Source organism: Vicugna pacos, unplaced genomic scaffold (genome assembly GCF_048564905.1).
Source record: "Vicugna pacos unplaced genomic scaffold, VicPac4 scaffold_104, whole genome shotgun sequence".
In the NCBI taxonomy this organism is placed as follows: domain Eukaryota; kingdom Metazoa; phylum Chordata; class Mammalia; order Artiodactyla; family Camelidae; genus Vicugna; species Vicugna pacos.
In genome coordinates, this window is record NW_027328784.1 from 2,208,406 (window position 1) to 2,232,796 (window position 24,391).

At 44.2% G+C, this 24,391-nt stretch overlaps 2 protein-coding genes across 2 annotated transcripts in view; both read right to left on the reverse strand.

Annotated features, from left to right (window-relative positions):
* LOC140694806 (trafficking protein particle complex subunit 9-like) overlaps positions 1-6,506 on the reverse strand; it is a 60,751-nt gene extending 54,245 nt beyond the window's left edge. The window contains exons 1-2 of the mRNA XM_072957865.1: positions 6,499-6,506; positions 6,289-6,447 (exon numbers count right to left, since the gene is read on the reverse strand). Coding sequence (XP_072813966.1) covers positions 6,289-6,447; positions 6,499-6,506 — 167 coding nt within the window. The remainder of the gene's footprint in view (positions 1-6,288; positions 6,448-6,498) is intronic.
* Positions 6,315-24,391, reverse strand: part of LOC140694799 (uncharacterized) — a 77,063-nt gene continuing 58,986 nt past the window's right edge. Inside the window, exons 14-15 of the mRNA XM_072957861.1 lie at positions 10,946-11,085; positions 6,315-6,507 (exon numbers count right to left, since the gene is read on the reverse strand). The gene's annotated coding sequence lies outside the window, so the exon portion shown is untranslated. The remainder of the gene's footprint in view (positions 6,508-10,945; positions 11,086-24,391) is intronic.

Genomic DNA, 24,391 nt, shown 5'->3' on the forward strand with positions numbered 1-24,391 from the left:
TTCTTCCAGGAAGTCCTCTCTGATAATGTCCTTTAAGTCTTGTCTGGGCTCTATCTATAGCAGCAGTACATGGTGACCAACTGGGTGTTTGCCCGCTCCTTTGAGACCACGAACACTTGGGAACCACGTGGGAAGGAGTGAGAGATTACAAGACAGGTGGGGGAATCAAAAAGCAGAAATCACAGCCCAAGTCCCAAATTCAAGGATACTTTCTCAGAAAAAAGTATAAAATATTTCACACGTGTGCCATTTGGCTACTATTTTTGTGGCTTATGGACAGCAAGAACTTGGTGTTCTAGCCCAAAACCCAGGTTACATGCAAAGAAATGTATATATTCTTATCCAAAGGAAACCAGAGCTGCTCAACAACAGTTTTCATTTAGAACTGAAAGGAAATTTGATAAAGGCAATCTCTCTCTCTTCTTTCTTTACTGGAATCATATAATTTTAGAAGTATTTGCGTGACTAACAGACGGCTACAGCCCGTGATTCTGCACTGAAGTGTTTGAGGCTGAGGAAGCCTAGATTACATTCACTCTGTAAATGCAATCACACCAACACACTGATAGGTGCCGTGAGTGGTGGAGCTGATGTTCCAAAGCAGGCAACATTATTCTGTAAGAGAACTCTAAATAGAAAGTAAGAAATGCAATGTCCTGTACTCAATTTCATTTGCTATATGGGCCATTAACTGATAGTATATCTTGACTAATGAAACCCAAAAATAAATTGTCAACTTCGATTTTCTTCATCTGACCGTTTTATGCTAACATCGGATATTAAACTCTCACTCCATATGGAAAGCTCAGGCCTACGCTGCAACACAGTTACATCCCGTGGAAGAAAGCCGACCAAGGGAGAACTGGAGAGTTTCCCTTCAGAAGCTGCAAAGTCTGGTTTTGCACCTGTACACCATTTGCAACCACGTCATCATCAAAGGAGTTAGACGTTACCTCTCTGGTACGAAAATCACTGCGTGCTTCAGAACCATCAAAGAATGCTGAGCTTTGTGAAACAGTCCAGAGGCGCTTAAATCATACTTTTTCTGAAAGGCTCCAAAACTGACCCACTTCACCATTCCAGGTATAACAGGGAAGTACTGGAAACAGTAGAGAGAACATGCCCTTGAATTCTGACAAGGCCCTGCTTGAATCCTGCTACAGCATTTACTAGTCGCTAAATGGACCAATTCTTTAACCCCTCTGAGAAGGCTTCCCAATCCCCAAAAGGGGGCTGCCACCGCCCACCTGGGAGGCATGGATGTGAATGAAACACGCAAGTAGGGCGGCCGACTGGTACCTGACACGGGGCCTGGCTAGTTTCCCTCCGCTGCCCTTCTCCCCCTTTAAACTTGCACTGTTCCCCCGGTAACGATCAAGCCCCCGGAACAGACTGCCCGTATCTTCTGTGTATCCCTGGATACATGCCTTACCCTTAGGAGGCCAGAAAAACAACTGCCTCCTCCCAAGTCACTAACAATGTTCTTAAGAGTCTGGGTATTTTTAACTCTATTTTTCAGGGAGACTATTCCAGAATTTTGCAAGCACCATTCTCCAGGTTGGCTCCCCTCCCAGTGCCCATCCCTTCTCACCTCAGATCCTCTGTCTGACTGCCTTCTGTTCATGGGAAAGCGAGTCCGGTAAGGTGGGGCTCCCTAGGCCTCCCTCCCTCCCTCACAGGTGATTGTGACTAACTTCTCCCCACTCCTCACTGCAACTCTAGCTTCTGAGGAGTCTACCCTCCCGTACCCTGCAGCCTCTGCACCTTCCCAAGACGCACACGTGGCCACGACCCTCCCTTCAGATTTCTTCCTGGCTGGCCCTGCCCAGCCCCTGGCCCCTTAAGGATAACTGGCATTGCTTTGAAAATGGCAAACGCCACTGACTGACACACCAGAGCTGTATGGTCTGGGCTTTCCTCCAACCAAGACACAGCCCTGCCCCCCTCAGTCTCAGTCTGCAGCTCTCGAGATGATCTAATTCACATGCAAGGCTGTGAACACCAGCTAAGAATGACGACTCCCAACGTGTATCTCTAGTCCGGCTCCTTCACCTGAGCCCCAGGCTCATCGACCCGAGTGCCTCTTTGAAGTCCTAATTTGGATGACAAATGGCATCTTAAAAATGCCTCATGTCCACCATTTACTCTGGAATTCCATTCCTGTCAGGTATCTCCCAGACTCCCCATTTTAGTAACAGCCCCAGCACCCACCGAGGTGTCTGAGGTCACATTCAATTTCCACTGTTCCCTCCCCCAGGCCCTGCCCTGGAATCAGTCCTGTTATCTCCATCAATAAGCCCATCTCAAGTGTAGTTCTGTAGGGACCATGGCCGGAAACACACAAGCTCACAGCATGGTGCACTAACAGTCCTCCGTAGGGTGCTCCCTGGATGGGGAGGCATCTCCTGCCGCTGTTCACCTCAGAAGGCAGTGGATTCTCACACAGGAGGCCCAGGAGAAGGGACTCAAGGTTCTCCCATGGTCTGAGCTTTGAAGGGCCCGAGGTCTGGGGGAGCTCCTAATTAGCAGACACACTTGCCAATGAGCAGATGAGGATGGGGGAACCCACGCAAGGCTGTTATCACTTCAACTCATGGGCTCTCAGGAGCCATGGGAAAGGCCTGTGTCCAGTGTACAGCCCAGCCATCACAGATCCCAGCCTGCATTTGCCAACCCGGACAGCCTAGACTCCATCTACTTGCGACACTTACTTCTATTCTGTTCCCCACCCAGAATGTGATGGACTCATTCAGATATTCTGGCCTGTCTCAAGCGAGACAAATTCAGTGAAAAATGAAGTGTCCACATTTGGACCAGAGCATGAAAGGAGAAACAAGGCCTCATGGTCAGCATGATGGTGGTGGCCAAACAATTCCACCAGGTGAGATGAACCAGGGTAGGGTTGAGAATCCAAGGTCCTGGGTTGGACAAATCATCTTCCTTCATTGTTGACTGGGGTGTTGGGGACTGACTACCACAAACTAACGACACGTTAGGGGGCCCACGTGGTGGGCGTCAGCTGCAACAGAAACGGATTCAGCTCTTTACTGCCAACATGGGTTAAAAGTAAAGGCCGAGGCAGGAAGGTCTGCACGGCTGCTGAGGCAAACCACAGACCCAGCTCTGAATGCCCACTGGCTGGAGCAGAGAGGAAGCTACGGCCCTTTTAGCAGTCCCTTTGCCCAACAGATCCAGGTAAGCCAGCTACTTAGGAGAAGGCCATGTTGTCCTGATACTCAGAAAAACCAGCCTCGTAAAGGGAAAAAATAGTGGCATGGATTTTAGACCCAATTCTGCCCATTTATGAAGGCAAAGTAAAGTAAATGGCACGGGGAAGTTGAATGCAAAAAAAAAAAAATTAAAGAACCAAACGGTGACCGCTTCCTCCAACAGCGTCCCCTGCAGCTGTCACCTCCGTGGCGGCCACATCCTCACCAGTGACCGCCGGCCAGGAAGCGACGTCACGCACGTCACACAGCGACAGCCAGGAACCGCGTGCTGAGCACGTTTGTGTAAAAGCAGGAATCGAGCAAAATGCTGCAGAGTTTGACCTTACAAGTTTAAATACTCCATGAAAAGAATCCCTGAGCAGCCGACTAAATCAATTCACATCTTACTTCTTCAAAACAATGAAACAAATTTAATAAGGGCGCATTTGTCATCAAATAAAAGGAGGACCAAACATGTTCCTCAAAAACAAGGATTTCAACAGGTATCAAACACCAGTGGGTGATGAGCTAACAAAGCAAATATTCCAAAAAATTAGAAAATAAAAAATGACTAAGATAATAGATGGATCAAAACAGCTGTTAAGTTGTTGCTTTTTAAAGCGATGGAGACTGTACGGAGGGCAATCTTGCTATTTCAAATGCAGGGTGTGCACAGCCCACATTTTCAGAAGCAACAACATGCTCACTGGGCAGTACAAGTGAAAAAGGAGTAAAGAAAAAGGAAAAGAGGAACAAGAGAAAATTAGAATCACACAAGAACAAAAATAATTTTGACTGCATGTACAAGAATTTATGTGAGTGTGTGAGGCCAGGGACGCGGGGATGGTGAGGCCCAACCTCACCTCCTGCTCAAGGGAAAGCAGGGGCCTGAGGGGAGCGGCGCTGCCGGGGGACCACAACGTGTTCAGCTCCCCTAACCAAAATTCGACCTACAAGTGACTAGGCAGCTTTTGAGCTACAAATTATTGTCGCATTTCAGTCTGGACCGTTTTACTCACTTCCACCAAGAGTAGCAGGAGAGAATGAGGCTCTGCTCCTGCACCAAAGCATTGTTTAAAAAATTAATGACTGTGGAATAGTAAAAGAAACAATGGAGTAAAAGTGACTGGAGGAGAATGTGCTTGACCCGAGCTCACTGGCCGCGTTATCTCAATGACGTTCAGATGCTGGCTGAGCCCTTATGGTACCAGAATAGACAGACCCACAAGGAGGCAGGTTTAATGCGCTGAACCACTGTGGGCTAAGTACACATCCGGCTACTCCGCCAAGTCCCAAGGGCAGACTTCAAAAGGCAAAAACAAGCTGGCATTCTCTGGTGGGTCTGCAGACTCAGAGACAAGCATTTGTTGAGCAAAAATGTCACCAGTGCCTCCTATGACAAAAGAAGTGGCACTGGCGTGGGGGCTGGGGCAGGGCTCCAGGCTTCCACTGCTCACTCACCAGTCTGTCCAGGGGGAGAAGGTGGTCCCTGCTTAGGTTTCGCTGATGCACCTACTTGACTAATGTCTGGGGCCTCAGCAGGAGTTGACAGATGAGGTGAACGGAGCGAGACTCTGTGTAGCACGGTGCTGGGAGCTATGCCCTCAGCAGTGCCCAGGCTCCTAAACATGCCAGCTCATCTCCAAGAAGCAGATGGGGAGTGCGGGCATGTAGATCACAGGGCCCTGTGAGGACAAGTACAGATCATGGCCACGACATGCCTCTCCTCTTCCTTAAGCCATAGAGGTATTTCTGGGGAGGAACAGAAAATTCATCCAGAGCCTGCTAGGTGGGCTCTCGCAGGTGGGACTAGTGTCCCCTGTGCTTCTCACTCACAGGGCTGGTCTAGACATTCTTTTTATTAATTCCCTAGCATCTTCTCCTCCAACTTACCAACAACCAGAAAGTAGGATTTGATCTTAGGTAAGTTCAAGAATCACAGAGCACCACCTCCAAAGCGGGCCCGGTAGCACATGCCAGGTCTTCTGACCGCCACCTGTGGGACCACCATGAGCCCTCTCCAGACTCAAGGACCGAGGCCGTAGGCCGGGGGGACACAGCTTCCCTCACTCACCCCAGCAAAGGGGGACCACGTCTCGGCAAAGGCATCTCACCCTCTTCAGCCCGAGGGAAAACATGATAGATATACGGGGAAACAGAGCAGAAGGTGGGGGGTAGGCAGCCCAGAAGAGCTCATCTGTACTTCCGAGGCAAAGTGGGGCCATTGACTTAATCACAGGGACAAAGTGGGAATGAACATTTCCCTGCTCTGTCCCATACACCGTGATACGCCTTTCCCTGCATAAGGAGTTCATTAGGAAGTCCCTGGCGGTGTTTCTGATGTCCTAACTTGGCATGGTGGCTGTCGGGCAGGAAGAGACGGCCTGAGCTGAAAAGGTGCTGGGCCTGGGAGGCAGGTGACAGCGGCTCCAGCCGCAGCTCAACCAGCGCCTCGTTCTGCCTCTCGGGGTTCAGCATCTCATCTATAAGCAAAGGGATGAGCATGTACCAGGACAGGCTGCGCAACAGAAATGAAATGAGAGCCATGTAAAGAAAGTTTCCCAGTTGCCACGTTTAAAATTTGAAACAAAGAAACAAACCAACAAACAAAAAACAAATACTAGAATGTGATTTTAAGAACAGATCTTACTTAATCTACTGTATGTAAAATACTATTATTTTGACATGTAATCAATATAGGAAGTAGAGAGATAGTTTATGTACTTTTACTAGACAAGCCTCAGCGTCTGATGTGCATTTGACCTACAGTACATCTCAGCTGAGTCCAGCCTCCTCCCCAGTGCTCCTAGCATCAGTGGCTTTGGCTACTTTATTGGACAGCAACTCCAGGGGTCCCACCATGTTCCTGGCTGTAAAGCGGGAGTAAGTGTCCACACTAACCCTAAAAGGATCTCTCTGAAATAAAGGCGGATTCACTTTGAAATGTCTGGAAACCGGCGGGCTGCACCTCCCTCCCCCCTTGGCTACAAGATTGACTTCTTCCTTGCTGATCCCTTTCTGGATGTAGGGAAGCAATCCAGCACACAGCCAAGGTGGACTGGCTTCCAGGTAAACTTACCTGCTGTCTGTGTCCAGTCCCATGAAGTCTTCCTTCTCAAACGGGATGTAGGGGAGGGGGATCTTGTCCCCAGAATTCTTGGGGCCACCATCCAGCCACTTGGACTTGAGCAAGATGAAGAGTGACTCAGTGAAGTCCTCGATCCTCTTCTCCACCACCCTGCAGTACTCTTAGATTGAAGGCAACGTCGGTGCGCGTCTGCTCGGCTACCTCCCCATGCTGCACAAAGACAAAAAGCTGAGAGTCATTAAGCGATGCGCCATACAGCTCCTCTGCATGTGGAGCTTCTCGAAGGCCTTGGCAGAGAGACATTCGGTAATGGTGACAAGGCCCACGACCTTGGGGTGTTTCTGGAAGACGCTCCACCGATTCTCGGGCACATAGCGGTGCCTGTAGTGGATACAGAGTGTCCACTGGGAGCCACAAGGGCTGATATGGCTAACCGAGGTGAGTAGCTGATAGATGCAAAAGAAATTCTCCTCTGAGATGATCTCTATGGATTGGACCACAACGGGACGAGTCTGGTGGTCCTCAGCACACTGCACGTAGTCAGGGATGCTCATGTTGCAGGCCCTGCCGAGAGGGGAGAGGAGATCGAGGTACATTCTCTGCTGTGTGCTACGGGCCCATCTGGGTTGCGGTGACCTGGTGTGTACCAGCCAGAAGACAAGGGAAGCCAAAGCAAATCCAAGGGTACAGTTTGTCCTCAGAGTCTGCATATGGCTACTGTAGCTCGGATCACATTACCCAGCTTTTGGTCTAGGCTTCCTGCCTCTGCAGAGAAATGTCATTTCTTATTTTCTATTTCCAAGCACCTAGCAAGGCCCTGATGCAAAGTCACTGCTCAAAAATGCTGAATAAAGAAATGAACAAAGGAAATGCTTCCCCAACCCCCTTCAGCAGAATATAAAGAGAAGGACGACAGTAGGATCAAAAGATCTGGATTCCTATTCAATTTATTTGAACTCCTAAGCTTCATAATAATGGATAAGAAAACTTGCCTTGGGGTAGAGTGTACTGTTCATTGGTGGAGCACATGCTTAGCATGTACGAGGTCCTGGGTTCAAACCCCAGTACCTCATTTTAAAAAATCAAACAAATAAATACACCTAATTTCCCTCCTGAAAAAGTATTTTTTAATTCAAAAGTCAAAAAACACCTTGCAATTGACACAACATTGTAAACTTGACTATACTTCAATTAAAAAAAAAGCCTTGCCTTACAAGAATATATCTGGATTACGGATGTTTGAAAATGTAAAATGCATAGGGTACCACCTGCATAAAAGGAGGTGACTGTACACATGTTCTATCCCTCCTTTATGAGTTATACTTCCTTTGGGGAGGTTATAACCTCTCAGAGCTAATTTTCTCAGATTAAAAAATATAAACATTACCTGATTCTCAGTACTGCTGAAGAATCAGATAACTCTATGAAAGCATCTGACCCACAGAGTTTACTCAATAAATGTTTGTTGAATGAATGAATAAACAAGCAAAGTGAATGCTGCTCCCTGCCACAAACCATCATAATGGTACTGCCTGGAAATCCCAAGCCCACGTTCACCCGACTCTGCATTAACAATGTGGGTGACCTGGACAGGCCTGCGTGCTTCACGAAGCCCCAGTTTAATCGTGAATAGAAATAAGGGCAATAACACAAACCTCAAATTGTTAGTGAGTCAGTAATGAATTGTACCCCAACACTGCATGATGGAACCATTAAGAAAACTGGGCAAAGGGTCCATAGGCCCTCTCCATATAATCTCTTACTACCACATGGGAATCTACATTACATCTCAAAATTAAAAGTCTAATATTTTAAAGAGGTTATCGAGGTTAGGTGAGCTCACTGTCTCAAATAAGGAACACACAGTACAAATAGGACAATGCCCAGCCCATGAGATACACTCAGTTAACATTCCCACTGAGCCCACTAGTCCCTCCAACTTCAGAGCAAGAGGATGGGTCCTCGTGGCAACAAGCCACAGCACCTGAAGCTAACAAAGCTAATGGTGTCCACTTAAAAGAGCCCCTGTCACCACCCTTGTTCTAATTTTCTATTTGTAATTTTTTTCTTTTCATTAAATTGGAACTCCAAATTGCATAGAATTCTTACCAGATATCATGATGGCAGCCCTTCAAAACCTGACCACAGAGATCATGATGGCAGCCCTTCTTGGTGAAACAATAAAATGAAAAGCCATTTCCACAAGACCTCTGTGTAAATCTACTAGGGAACTTCATCCTGGACTGAGGAAGAGGACTGGGGAGTAGGGGGTAAACTGGGACACGGAGAAATATGGGCCACCTGTCCCACAATGGACTTTAGACTCACCCTCACCCTCCAGGAACTTCTAAATACACACAGACAGAGTGCTATGGACAAGAATTTTTTTTAAACAAATCCCTGAATCCCTAGCAGATCTTGTTTCTACCGAGACACAAATGTCTTATTTGTATAATGTTTCACAGAAGCCTTAAAATATTATCACCCCAACTTGACACATCAAGAAACTGAGGTAGAGAAGTTTATCACATTCTACAAGATTAGAGAGAGGCCACGTCAGACACCGTATTTAAATCCAAGTCCCTGCTCCGTTGCTCACACTAGAAAGTGTCACATACTGCCTCTTTCCTGCCCTCTCCCTGCAATAAATCTCTGAAGAGTCTTTTCTGTGTCACCTGCAATCAAAATCACATCAATTTTTCACAAAGAGCTATGTCACTCCTTGGAGGACATACCAAAATCTAAAGGGTTGGGTTGAGAGGAGATATTTGCATTTTCTGTTTCTCAAAGGAAACATGGCTTTAAAAGAAACTGAAAAGTATTTATCTAGTCTAAGCGCTCATTGTGCACAGAAAGAAACGGAGGCTCAGAGGAGAAGAGGAAAGGGCGTTATTAACAAATATTGCCTCAGCGCAGCACTAAGCCAGCCCTGGGCACTTCTGGGGGAGGATCTGGAAGGCCCAGGAAAATGAGTGTTAGAAAATAGAAAGAGAAGAAGAATATAAGGTCCCGTCTCTACACCACCATACCATGAATTTCCACCAAATTACCCAGTATGGGTGCAGCCAATAGTAAGGTTGTCTAAACAGGTTATTGAAACCTGGAATTCTCAACCATAGTGGAAATTCCAGCATTTACTGTGCTTTTTTCCCAGTTCAATCATCAATTCAGTGGGCATTCTGTACCAGGGACTACACGAGACCTGGAGTTCTCCCAAATAAAGATCTCTATTACCACGTGTGCAAACCACATAAAGGCAACCAGAAGAAAAGCGCCCACAGATAAGATGGAATTACTGAAACTGAAAGCAGCCAAAGAGCATATATTACTAGGAAAAATGGTGCTCCTATAAATGGACTCATGGACATAGAAAGCAAACTGTATTTAGCAGGCAGGAAAGGAGGGATTAACAGATACAAATTAGTAAATATAAAATAAATGACAAGGACCTGCTATATAACACAGGGAACTATATTCAATTTCTTGTAATGAGTTATACTAAAAACAATCTAAAACATATGTATATACATATGCATATGTTTATAACTGAATCTCTGCTGTACACCTGAAACTAACATTGTAAATTGACTACACTTAAATAAAAAATAATTTAAAAAATAAGTAAAAATAAAAGCAACGCCATTAAGAAAAAATAAAAGAACACTCTAATCCCCTTAGCTGTAGGTGGTGGAGAATTCTGGTTGTAAACACCAAGTCCACTGGATCACTCCAGCAATGGCTGTCACTCTTTCTGACCATCAGAGAGTCACTTGCTTCACTGAGGTTTCTTTTCTCTTCTGTGAAAGGCTACAGCTGCAACTAACGATGTATAGAATCTCATCATTCACAAGCCCAACAAGTAGTGAGGACTTCCCATGGGCCAGGCTCTGGACAGAGGAAAATATAGGGTCCGAAATATATTCATGGGTAGAAGAAGTTTGTGCCATAAAGACGTTAATTCTTCCTGTTTTGATAGACAGATTCATTGCAATTCTGATTAGAATTCCTACCAGATTTTTCTTGGAATGTAACAAGTGAATTTATGGTCAAGATTAGCCAAGAAATTTCTTTAGAACCACCACTGGGGAGGGGTGGATAGGTCATTAATTTCCACTGCTCTTTCTGAAGTGATAAAAACGTTCTGGAATAATAATGGTTGCACAACTGTGAATATGCTAAAAGCTGCTGAATTTTATCATTTAAATGGATGTACTTCATGGTGTGTGAACTATATCACAATAACGCTGTTATATGAAAAAATATTTCTTGACAAATATTTTTCTTTTTATACCACTAGTCTGTCCCACAATTTAAGAAAAACAAAAAACCAATACAAACAAAACTGTGCCAGGAGTTCTTTAGGACTGCAATATCCCTGGGTCTCCAAGGCCTCTGGTGATGCTGTTCCTGTTAACACACACTAGCTGGGCTGGGCTAGCTAGGGACTGTAACTATCTTTTTAAAATTGACTGTCACACGTTTCACCCTTGGAGAGGGAAGGAAGGAGGATATCACAGCTTCATGCCTTCAGCTCATTTTTAACAGAACCAAGCCCTGCTTTCACCACTGTTAATCCCTCTCACTATAAAAACACGTGACATCAACAAGCACCGCCATCATAACACCTGAAAGTGTTCAAGATACTTACCTGCGGCAGAAACACTGAGGGAGGAGACAGAAGCTTGCTCAGCACTGATGCTCCCTTTTCCCGACTCCACCAGGTGAAGCTGGGCGCTACAGCCAGAGGCTCTCAGTCCGGGGAGCAGCACACACGCCACTGAGCTGGTCCTGAGGGAGGGTGAAAGGGAAAGGAGGGCAGCCCTAGGGGGGAGGGAAAGGGGGGGTGCGGGCTGCAGCCCCGGTCGGAGGCCAGCCCCAGCACCAGCATAAGCCGCCCGCTCCCGTCCAGGTCCGCAGACCACGCCCGCCCGGGAAACAGCCCGCCCATTGGTGGGGACGGGCAGGCGGCCGAGGAGAGGAAGCCCGGGAGGAGAGGACTCGCGGGCGGGAGAGGGGAAGGGGACGCCAGCCGTGGACTGAGGGGATCCCGGCTGCGTGAGAGGTGGCAGGCGCACACCTGGACCTGGACAGCTGTGGCCGGGGCGCCGGGGCAGGTGGTGCTGTCAGAAGGGTCTGGCCAGAGAAATTCAGCTGAACACGGGCTGACTGGCGCCCTTGGGGGCTGTGAAAGGCGGATCACCCTCCCGAAGCCGACTGAACCCTTTCCCTGGAGCCCCCCACCTTGCACTTCCACAGCCAGAAGCCCCGGCCCCAGGCAGGAACCAAAGGCCTAACGGGCGACAGAGTTGAGAAGCATTTGGGGCCAATCCCCGGCTCGGACATGGAGCTTCGAACCAGGGGACCACCAGGCACCGACAGCGCATGCGCAGGAGGGACATGGATCCTCTCTGCATTCTGCGAGAGAAGGTGGGACAGCGAGGGAGGGAGAAGATGGGAGCGGGTGGAGAAGAGGGGAAAAGTGGAGGGATACAGATGGACAGGAAGAGCAGAGAAGGGATGGGTCTGGATAGGGGAGTGTCGTAGCGGAGTTGGAGAGAAAAAGCTTTACCTCTAGGGCACCCTGAGATGGCAGACCTACCTCTGTACCCATCTGTAACCGTTCAAGTCCCGCAGCTCATGTTTTACCTCCCTGATCCAGCCCTCCATCAGATGCTTCTGCAGAAACACTACGGGGATCACACCCGTTGCCCCCATGCGGAGCTGGGTTTTCTGTTGCTCTGAGAACCAAGCACCCGCAGGTGTTGTCGCTCAGAACTTCCTTGGGAAGAGCACATATTCCCCTTTTACACGCTGGGAAACAGGCAGGAAGGATCACTGCCTTAGCTCCACTGTCCCAGGTGTTGGGCTGGGGGGAGTGGTGTGGTACAAGATCAGAGCCCCAGACAGAGCAGACTGCCTGAGTGTTGGTGCATAGTCCCCATCCCTCCTGGGTAAACCATACCCCAACCTAGTGGAAACATCAAGGGCTCACAGTGGTTTCCTGGGGGTGGGAGAGCTGTCCTCATGTGAAGGAAAAGTCCAGCTGGGCTAAAAAGCTAAGTCACAAATCTGAGTGTGATAAGTGTCGGTTTACTGATCTAAGTTCTGCTGGGCTATCTCGTAAATCTGAAGTTTAGTGTCAGTTTATTGGCCTAACAACCTAACTCGTAATTCCAAGCTCAACAAGTGTCAGTAACGTGATCTATTACAAGTTGATAAGCTCCAGTGTACTGATTCCTTGCTTTTTGTTCTTTAAGTCTTATTGGCTAATATCCCCTTACTTGTATTGAAGTATTTAAAACCTCATGTGCACGTCTTGGAGATGCTCAGAACTTCGGAGCAGAAGCCCCTCTGAGCCCGCCGGCATAATAATTCTGAGTACTCCAGCACTCCGATTGGTGCTTGTTTCTTGGCTGGCCTGTTTCCATAACACTCAGCTCCAGTGCCCAGCTTTCTAGGTAGATAGGGGTGTTACCAAGTCCAAATTCATTCTCCTCAGTGCAGGACAGGCCAATAAGTTTGGAAACTAGATGTTGGGGCTTGGAATAGCAAGTTTCTGTAGACCTAGTTGGCAAACTAATGTTCTGGAAAACCATCTCCCCAAGTCACAATTCAGGCTCCTTTCCTACGCGCTTGGTTGTTGCAAACTTCTTAGTGTAGGAATTCCTTCTTGTTAGAATCCTTTGTTCTTACAGCTATCTGCGTGGGTCAGATCCCTGTAAATCTCCAACAAAACAAACGTTATTTTCTATTCTGCAATTTGCTATCTTTTAATGAATGAAAAAATTTTAAATATCCTTAAAGGTCAGAGCTTCAGAATAAGCTCTCCTGTGTATTTCAGGCTCTAGGCAACAATTTTTTACAAGCAAGATGAAGCCTAGGAGACAGAGCATAGGGTTAAATTCAAAGGAACAGATCTAATATGGAGTCAGATTTGTTCTGTTCTATTACCCGGGCAGAAGCCACTTGAGGATTTAAATCTCTTTAAGTTAAAAATAACTAAAATTTTAAAGGAATTTACATACATAGGTGGGAATGTGCAAAGCATATCTGGAAAAGCACCCAAAAGATAGTAAACAGTGGCATCTCCAGACAGGGCTGAAAGAACAGAGGATGAGGGAAAACTTCTTTCACTTGTGTATTTTTGTGCTCTGTCTGAGTTTTTTTTTTAACCATTTGCTTGCATTTCTTTTTCAGTTAAAATAATGTGTAATGGAGCAAAGGAGTAACTAGCTTAGCAAATACAGCAGCCATGGAATCACTAAGTCATCACTTTTGATTTAAGCCAGAAAGCATTTATTGACTCTCTCCAGTGTGCTCAGTCCTGTTTTAAGACTTCTTTTATATTATTATTATTATTATAATACTATTATTATTTCTAGTACTATTACTATTACTATTATTACTATTATTTTATGAAATAATAACATGGTATACCTCACCCCTGCCCATGGCTGGTGGAAAACCATCTGAGTTTTTCTTGAGCTGTTTTCCAAGGAGTAGAGATGAGTTTATAAACAGAACACATCTTCAGGGCAAAACAGGCAGTGTGCATTACCAGCAGGCCAGACAGCAAAGAAGGGTTTTCAATAGAGGCGCCCAGAAGCTGAGAGAGAAAGCCTCCAGGACACTACAAAAAGCTGCCCAAACTGCCATCTCCATGGTACTACTGAAATAGGAAAGAACAAATCTGACTCCATATTTGATCTGTTTCTTTGACTTTAACAAAGCCAAGTTAATATGCTCCGGTCTTTTCATGGGTTATGATGTCACAGAGGAAACGGACAGGTCAACAAGGAACCACTCTGCCGTGATCACGGAGCCGGGGAAAGGGACGGGCTGCAAGATGTATGAAGCAGCCGCAACTGTGCCCATGCTTCTAGGCAGGTATCCAAAATCGCCTCGACAAGGTGTCAAACATTTGTGCCCATGTCCTCATCAACAGACATGTATTAAAGACAAATGGAAACATATAAAAGGCCAATACCCTTGCTGGGTACACCGTCCAAAGAACAAAGTCTCAGTTTGACAACTGGCCATCTCGGTTCCATGGGATTCATTCTTGGAGAACCTTAAAAACCACTCTTCTGTCCTCAAGAATTGCTGCATATTTGTCCTATCTTTGGCTCAGGGATGCAGCACGTTCAAGTGAACTTTAATGTCTGCACAGATTTGACTGTCTTTCTCCAGGTTCATTTGTCCATTCCAATGAGGCCTGAGCTAAGTCCATCCTCTGTAAGATCTAGTCCCTCCAGTGACAGCTCATTGAGCCTGCAATTAAAAGCCAAGTGAACAAGACTGTCCTCAGCTAAAAATTTCACCCACCCTTCACTGTTTTCTTAATCTCCTCTCCTGGCTAATTGCAACAGACTAACACCTCCCTCCACCAAGATTACCAACTATGTCATTTTGTCTCCCCAAAGAGAAAGTAAGGTCCATAATAGAGGAGACAACTACATAGTCACCTCTGAATTCGTAGCATATAGAAATGTTAATAAATAGAACTATGATCATGGCTTCTTTCCTTTAAAACCTTTCTGGTTATTTGAATGAGACCTTGGAAGGGAGGTGTTTGCTGTCCAGTATCTTGATCCACAAGACTCTGGAGGCCTTTTTCAGAATGGCTGTTCACTGATTCATTCAAAACACAACTTATCAATCAAGGAGTAGCTGTGCTTTTCTGCCAGGTGTTTGTGGTCACTCTCATGCCAGAACAACTTTAAACTATATCCTTACTTTGGATTTGTTATTTTTCCCCTCTTCCAACAAAATTGACTTTCCTTATTTTCTTGCCTTGAGGAATTTTTTTTTCCTATTTCACCCTTTAGTAAACCAAGATCCTCAGTATGGACTTGGCCCATAATATGATCCCCCATCCAACTCCTAGTGTCAGAGGCCTGGGGCTCACATCCTGCCCTCCTGTCAAGGCAACTGAAAATCAGTTCAGGATCGAACCAGCACCCCAGGGATTCTAAGGCTCGCATATCTCCCAGAAACCCTGCTTTCTCATTTGTCTTGGCTTCTGAGAATTTCCCCTCACTTTCTTGACAATTTGTTGTGCAGCTTGAAAGATGAGGAAGGAAGGTTTTATTTCTTAATCAGCATTTTAAGGAACTTGTGTAATGAAAGTTTTCACGAGTTTCTAGAACCCTCCATTGCCGAGATAGAAAACACACTAGACATTTTCTAAATTTAGCTCCCATGTGCATTTTTTCTTTGTTTTAGTTTTCTTAACTGTTAACAGACATTTTTTAATTAAAAAAAAATAAGGCCCCAAAAAGGATAGAACACTGAAGGGGCAATCAAAATTAAAGGGCAAAGACAGAAAAATGATAACTACTCTACAAAGTTAATATAATACATACACTATGTATCAGATCAGCAATTCTCAGTAACAGCTAATTGAAACATGACCATGAGGTAAAATTTCTCTCCTGTCAGGACATGGCCAACAGAAAATACAATTAAACCAACAAACTAATATCCTAAGTCTGACGAGGTACAGAAGTCTACAAGCTAAATGTGTCTTCTTCTGGAAAAGAGGAAGACACACTAGCTCTTTTCTGTGGAGCCTGAGCCCACGGGAGGACGGTGAAGTGAGCTCTGTAAGTACCCAATTAGCAAACTGAGTGATGAATAAATAGACGTGAGCTTTGATGACAGAGGTGATACTACTATTCATTTGTCCTGTAAAGTATGACTTCCGTTCAGTGATCAATACTTCGGTGTCCTCAGGAGTTGACATTATTCGAAAATGCACAGCCTTGGCCCAGACCTCCTCTTTCAGCTCGTGACACTGCACTTAGATGTCACAAGGGCACCTCCAACTCCACCTGCAAAGAGCTGACTTCACGGTGCTCCTCCAATAGCCGTCCTGCCCAGGGCCTCTGGTCCGGGGCTAAGTTCTCCGTGCCTCTCCCAACTCAGACCCATCACTCACAGATGTGAATGGACCCCTCCTTCAGGGCCCAGATATCCTCAGACACCGAGTCCCACCACCCACACCTGACCTACCAGATACTCACTGGCACTCACTCAGCACTGACTCTGTGCTGGGACCATGCTGCACACTGCAAACGTTATCTCACTGGATCTCCACAACAGTCCTGGGAATTGGGTACATCACTGCTTCAATTGATTAGATAAATTGTTTCACTTCCTTGAGTGCGTCATTCAAACTGACACGGCTACTGAGCCACAAGCCTGGGCCTGAAAACAACTTGAAAATTGAACACTGCTACACCTCGCAGCCACCCGACTCTGACTCATCACATCACCTCCTGCCAAGCCTTCTAAATGTTTCCAAGCACTCTACAAGACAAAAGTGAACTACGAGAGCACCCCACTCTCCAACATAAAATCTGTCAATGATGGTCCACTGCCCTTAGGAGAAAGCCCCACCGGGCCTGAGCACAGCCCAACGGTCCAGCATCCGCGTTCCCTGCGCGGCCGCGCCGCCTCACCCAGTACGCAGCTCGACACGTGCCTTCTCTAGGACAGGGATGCTGACTCCGCACAACCAAGGGCTTGTCTCACTTGAACAATGATCACCTTCTTCAGTGTTCATCTTCTTCTTTGCTGACCCTCAGAAAAATGTTTTCTCATGATGAATCAATATCTTTTTCCTTATAACTTCCCATCATTGATAATGAGCTCCCCCAAAAGAGAGAAGACCTAATTGTCCGTCTCCTTATCTGTAAAGTGAGATTAACAAGGAAATATGTGAGGTTTTATGAGAAATAATATTCATGTGAGGCTGAGGGACAATTCCATCATACAATAAGCACTCAATATGTGCTTAATTAATATTAATAAGAATATATTGCATTCCAGCAACCTTCAATCAATTTTTAATGACTTTGTCCAACAGACTACTGACAAACTGTTGGACGAACCACTTTGAGCAGATCAGCACAAGCGTACTGGGATAGGTAAGCGCTGACTCCAGTTGCAGCTGCAGCCACCCAGCACTACGGGGTGGGGGCAGTTTGCTCAAGCTCTTACATGTTGCTTGAGCATTTAGTTGTCGTTATTGATTAAAGACAGGTGGGGGTTCTTTAGTCAAAGCACCTGAAACATAAATCTTCAAAGATTGATGCAAATTAGGTTTCAAGAACAACACTCTCACTAGAAATTATTTGAAAATCATAGTCTTAGCTACTCCGCACATCAAAAGGGCATGTTCTTAATGTATCTGACTAAATACACCGGAAGGGTTGTTTAAAAGAAATTACGATGAAGCCATCCTGAATAAGCTCCAGTATCATCTGCACAAAGCCCCACCCAAGGGTCTCATTTCACATTTCCACATAGGTGTTCAGGTAGCTTAACTTGGGTCTTGGTTTCTTATAACACGGGGCGGGGAATAGTTGTGGATAGATTTAAGTAGCAAATATATAACTAGGGTAATTGCTGTTAAGGAATTCTAGAAATAAGAAGATTGATATATAGTCCCACCCATAAGAAACTCAGCATGTCCAATTACAGCAGCATTAAAAATAAAATGAGGGATACATTTAACAAAAGTTTACAAGATTTGTACATTGAACTTTTTGAAGTATCACCAAAATAAATTTTAAAAGATCTACATATATGGAAGACATCCCATTTCCATGGAATGATAGACAGTATTATTAAAAATATTAAGACTCCTCAAAATGATCTACATATACAGTGGAATCCCTATCAAAATTCCAGCTGACTTCTTTGCAAAAATTGAAAAACTGATCCCAAAATTAATATGGACGTGCAAGGGGCCCAGGATAGGCAAAACAACCTTGCAAAAGAAGAGTAAAGTTGGAGGACTCACTTTAAAAGGTACTAAAATGCTATAGTACTAAGTCAGTATGATGCTGGCATAAGTTTGGATAAATAAATCTATGAGACACAATAAAAACCCACGGGGAAAAACTTACATTTACAGACAGTTTTCCACTACGGGGCCAAAAACACCCCATTGAAAGAATAGTCTATTCAACAAATTGTGCAGGGACAGCTGGGTATCTGCAGGCAAAAGAATCAATCTGGAATCTGAACACCCATATTTTATATAACAAATAAAAATTAAAACAAAGTAGATCACAGACAGAAATGTAAAAATTAAACCTATAAACTTTCTAAAAGAAGACACAGTATAAATCTTTGTGGTCCTAGGATAGGCTTTGGTTTCCTGGATACAATACCAAGAGCACAAGTGATAGAAGAAAAAAGCAGATAAACTGGACTTCATCAAAACTAAAGCCTTTTTCTTACAAAGGACATCATCAAGAAAGTCAAATGACAGGGGAAATGGGTATCTCAAGTCAGAGAGTGCGTGCTTAGCAAGAAAAATAAAATAAATCATTACATCTAACTACCTCCCCTGTAAAGAAATTGTTTTAATGTTTAAAAAAAGTAAAGTGAAAGACAATGTGCAGAATAGAAGAACAATTTTGCAAAACATTTATCTAATAAGAGAGTAGCATCCAGGATATATAACGAATTCTTACAACTGAACAATACAATAAAACAGACCCAATTTTTAAATTTACCACAAATTTAGATACATATACAAATGGCCAATAAGCATATGAAAAGATGCTCAACATCACTAGACAAATCAAAATCAAAATGAGATCTCATTTTACACCCACTAGGATGGTTATTACCAAATCATGGACAATAACAAATGTCATTCAGGAGGCAGAGAAACCTCATATGCGGCCAGGGGAAAGGGACAATTGTGCAACATCTTTGGAGAAGTCTGGTATTTCCTCAAAAGCTTAGAGTTATATGGCTCAGCAATTCCACTCCTATATGTAGAGTCATCCCTCAATACCCTTGGGTGGTTGGTTTCAGGAACCCCACACCCTGGATACCATAATCCAAGGATGTTCGAGTCCCTTTACAATCAGCCATCTGGATCCATGTAGTGGAAACTACAGATATGGAGGGCCAACTGTACAGCCAACAGAATGAAAACATATTCTCATAAAAATTTCACATCAATATTCATAGCAGTATCATTCAGAGGAGCCAAAAGTTACTAACAATATCCATCCATCAATGAACGGATAAACACATTTACCAAGAATAGGCCCACAAACTTTTGGTCATTGAAACTTTGACAAAGGAGGTGAGAACATACAATGGAGTAAAGACAGCCTCTTCAGCAAATGGTGCAGGGAAAACTGCACAGCTGCATGTAAATCAATGAAGTTAGACTACTCCCTCACAGCATACACAAAAATGAATTCAAAATGTGTTAAAGAATTAAACATGTAGACAAGACACTATAAACCTCTTAGAAGCAACCATAGGCAAAACATGTGACATACATCTCAGCAATGTTTTCCTAGAGCAGTCTACTCAAGCAATAGAAAAACAACCAAAAATATACAAGAGGGCTCTAATTAAACTTACAAACATTTGCACAGCTATGGAAACAGTAAGCAAAACAAAAAGACAACCAACCTATGGAATGGGAGAAAATATTTGCAATAAATGAAACTGCTAGGGGCTTAATTCCCAGAATATGTAAACAGCTTTTACACTTAATAAGAAAGAAAAACAAACAATTCAATTCAAAAATTGGCAGAAGTCCTAAAGAAACATTTCTCCAATGAAGACGCACAAATGGCCAGTAGGCACATGAAAAAATGTTCAATATCATTATCAGAGAAATGTAAATCAAAACTGCAATCAAATATCACCTCTCACCAGTCAGAATAGCCATCATTGAGAAGTTCACAGACAATAAATACTGGAGAGGCTGCGGAGAATTGGGAACCCTCCTACACTGTGGTGGGAATGCAGTTTGGTGGAGCCATTGTGGAAAAATTATAGAGGTTCATCAAAGACAAAACCTTGACCTCCCAGATGACCCAGCAATCCCACTCCTGGGCATATATCCAGAAGGAACCCTAATTAAAAAAAGACACCTACACCCCAATGTTCACAGCAGCACTATTTACAATAGCAAGACATGGAAACAACCGAAATGTCCACTGACAGATGGCTGGATAAAGAGGTTGTAGCATATTTGTCCAATAGACTACTATTCAGCCATAAAATAATAATAAAATAATGCCATTTGCAGCAACATCAATGGACCTGGAGAATGTCATTCTAAGTGAAGTAAGCCAGAAAGAGAAAGGAAAATACCACATGAGATTGCTGACATGTGGAATCAAAAAAAAAAAAAAAGAAAGAAACAAAAAGATAAATTTCTCTACAGAACAGAAACAGACAGAGTCACAGGAACCAAACTGTGGTTACCAGAGGGGGGAGGGTGTGGGAAGGAATAAATTGGGAGTTCAAGATTTGCAGTTACTGAGTATGTAAAGAATAAACATCAAGTTTATACTGTATAGCACAGGAGAATATATTTAATATCTTATAGTAACTTATGTTTAAAAACAGTATGAAAATGAATGCCGGTATGTTCCTTTTTAACTGAAGTCTTGTGCTGTAGACAAGAAACTGACACAACATTATAAACTGACTAGACTTCAATGAAAATATTTTTAAATAGACTAAAACCAAAAAAAATGGAAAAGGATATTATCAAACAAAAAGAATAAAGTACTGATTCAGGCTACAATATGGATGAACCTTGAAATTTTATGTTAAATAAGCCAGACACAGAAAGCCAAATAGTGCCCTTTAAGGTGAACTGTATCTAAGCATTTATTGTACTACTCCTGTAAATTTTCCAGAGGTTTGAAATCTATCAATATCAAAATAAAATGTATTATGCATTAAAAACTTAAAACGCTTCCTCACAGGAGGGCTTTGATTATTAAATGCAGAAACGCATATAAAGCTCTTGGAAAAACAATTTGCACGTCCACACACAGTCACTGCTGTCACTGCCACTCAGAGGGTGGTGCCAGCGCTGATGACAGCTGCCTCCACTCGCTCCCCTGCAGAAAGGAGTGAAGGCCTGAGCTCTGACAGGCAGGGTGAGCGTGAACCTGAGTCATACACAGCCACGTTCCAGACTCTGCGTTACCCAACTTTCTTATACAAACTGCAACATGTAATGTAAACACGCTAGAGGGATGTATCTTACAACACAGGGAATACAGACAATGTTTTACAGTAACTATAAATGGAGCATCTATTGTACACCTGAAACTAATATCATATTTTAAATCAGCTATATCTCTATAAAAAATTAAAAAATATTTTTAAAATGTTATCACTTTAATATTCAAATCGGTTTTTAAGTAAATACTAAACAGCTTAGAATATATAAAAGCATTTAATTGTGCTGTTTGTTTGCATATTTACATTCAGCCTCTTGCTAAAAGAGAATTTAAACAATTTTTTTAAACACAGCTTAACAACCATAACAACAAAAAGGCAAAACGGAGAGTGAAGAGAAAATGGAGATTCAATACTTAAATGAAACCAGGGGGAGATAAGCTCATAAAAATGGATTCGATGAAGTCAGGGCAAGTGTTAAAGGCCGACTACAAATTCAGCTGTAAGATTCTTGGCAGCTAAAGCAAAAAGAATATGATGAAGGGGTGGGTGGTAGAGCATGTGCTTAGCGTGCACGGGGTCCTGGGTTCAAGCCCCAGGGCCTCCACTAACAGATAAATACATCTAATTACCTTCCCACCAAAAGAACCCCAAAGAAAAGAAAAAGAGAAATTTCTTTCCCAAAAAACCCTGATATTAAATTTGGGTTAAATACTTAAAAACAGATAAAAAGAAAAATAAAAAAGATAAGTGACACTGTGAAGGAAAACCCCAGCTGGGCTAACAAGCTAAGTCACAAATCTAAGTGTGATAATGTCGGTTTACTGATCTAAGTTTTGCTGAGCTACTTGGTAAACCTGAAGTTTAGTGTCAGTTTAATGGGCTAATAAGCTAACACGTAAATCCAAGGACAACAATTGTCAGTAACGGGATCTGTTCCAAATTGATAAGCTTCAGTGTACTGATTCCTTGCTTTTTGTTGTTTGAGCCTTATTGGCTAATAGCCCCATACTTGTAATTAACCCTATAAAACCTCATGTGCACGTCTTGGAGGTGCTCAGAGGTTTGGAAAAGAAGCCCCTCTGAGCGTGTCAGCATAATAAATCTCAGTACTACAACCCTGTGAGTTATACTTGTTTCTTGGCTTGCCTGTTGTTTCTATAACAACACAAGCGATAATGCCCGTGAGATAAATCTGCGGAGGTTGCTGTCAGGTCCCCATGTCTCACGTAGGAAAATCTGAAATATTTTTCTCACCATTCAGGGTCATCATAAGCCCACCTCACACCTCCCGCAGGTAAATGCAAGAGCACAGGTAGGGCCAGACCTTTGCTGTCTCTGTGTCATCACAGTGAGACAGGATGGAAGGGGGAAGAGCACAGCCATTCAAGGAAGGCCACAGCAATTAACATCAAAATGTTAAAGGATTCAACCCCCAATAGGCCTTGAGGCTCAGGATGAAGAGATTTAACTTCTAGCAGATCTTGAGCTTCAGTAAACATCCATTGTATTAGTAACTTGGTCAATAACATGCCCCAGGCAACATGGCAGTCCCAATGATAGCCACAAAAGGTCAAAGGGTGGGAAATGGCCAACTCCCTGGGAATCCCAGCGCCTTACCCTAAGGCTGGTCCTTCTACTTATTAGCATATGAAACCACCAAGCCCAAGAAAACAAGCAACACAGTGCCACCTCGCGGTCACCACTCTCTCTCCCTCTTTGGGGAAGGCCCTCAATCTGTGGAGTGTGTACCTACTTCTAATATGAGCATCAAACCCCCACACCTCGTGACGTTTCTCTTGCATTACAATGTATCTCTCTGAATAAATCTACCTTTACTCAACACTGGCTTGCTCTTGAATTCTTTACTGCATGAAGTTAAGGAACAAAATCTGGTGGGGCACATCCCAGGGGCTCAATGAAAGCCTGGGACACAGCCCTTCTCATGCCCAACGTTTTTTATTCTTGTATCAACAGGACTGGGCTGTGAAGGGAGGTCTGAGGCCACAGCTAAGGGACAGAAGCAGCCTCCAGGGCTCCAATTGGTGGGCAGTCTCTCCCCCAGCATGGGTCTTGGGGTCTGCCCGGTTCTCTGTGTTTCTCTGTTGTGCTGACTCCCCAGACATACAGCGTACTCCTAGGCTTGTCCCCACAAAACCCTTCTCTCCAAAATACAAGCACGTCATGTCACAATCCTCTTGTTCAACAAGGAAATGTTCAGCCCACTTTTTTTCCTCCCCAATAAAGTACCCAACTGTCCTCGCTCCCATCACACCACTTTTTTTTGTGAGAACTCTGCACTCGCCACACCCCATCCTGAACACAGGTGCCTTACTGGCTGTGATTGAGATGTTTCTTTCTCACACAGCCTGCGTCCTTTCACTTTCCCCTTGTTACCTTAAAAAAGCATTTCCTGAGTCACTCACCCCTCTGATTCTGAACTAACAAAGTGCTGACGTTGCAGTCACTATATGCATACATCCCAGTTTTGGCTAGGTTTCCATCACAAGATCTTCATTAAGGAGCTGTATCAAGAAGTTTAAAGAGGCTATTCTTACATCTGAGTGGAGGAGCCTGCAAAAAAGTTGAATGGCTTTGAAGAGAGAGTTAACCAGGGACAAAGAAGTTGCAGGTCCTAGTCAAAAGTGTCATGAGGCAAAATGTTCTCCCAAGGCTCAGTGTGGCTTATGAACACGGAGTCGGCGGGGAGGAGGTGACAGGCAGTGAGTAGGGTGAGTGATACAGGTTACGCTCCCCCAGCTGGGGAAGAAAAGGTTTTTTCCAGTTTTCCAAACAATTTCTTACTACCTTTTTCTATTATTGTCACATACTGTTTCCAACGAATTAAGCATATCAATGTCAGTCATTTGGGCCACTTGGGAGAAGCTACACGATGCCATTCACAGGGCTGGGACATGACAGCCACACCAGTCTAGATTGAAAGAACAGTCGGGGTATTTGCAAGGTAATCACGGGCATGCAGCAAACTCCCCAGCTTCAATGACCTCATCTCAATGCTGGGGCCAATAAAACTACCAAGCAAAGTGCGTGATGATTATGGCCAACATCTGTTTATTAGTTAAGTGCCCGAGACAACTGTCGCTTAATGGGGAATGAGTAAGATCAA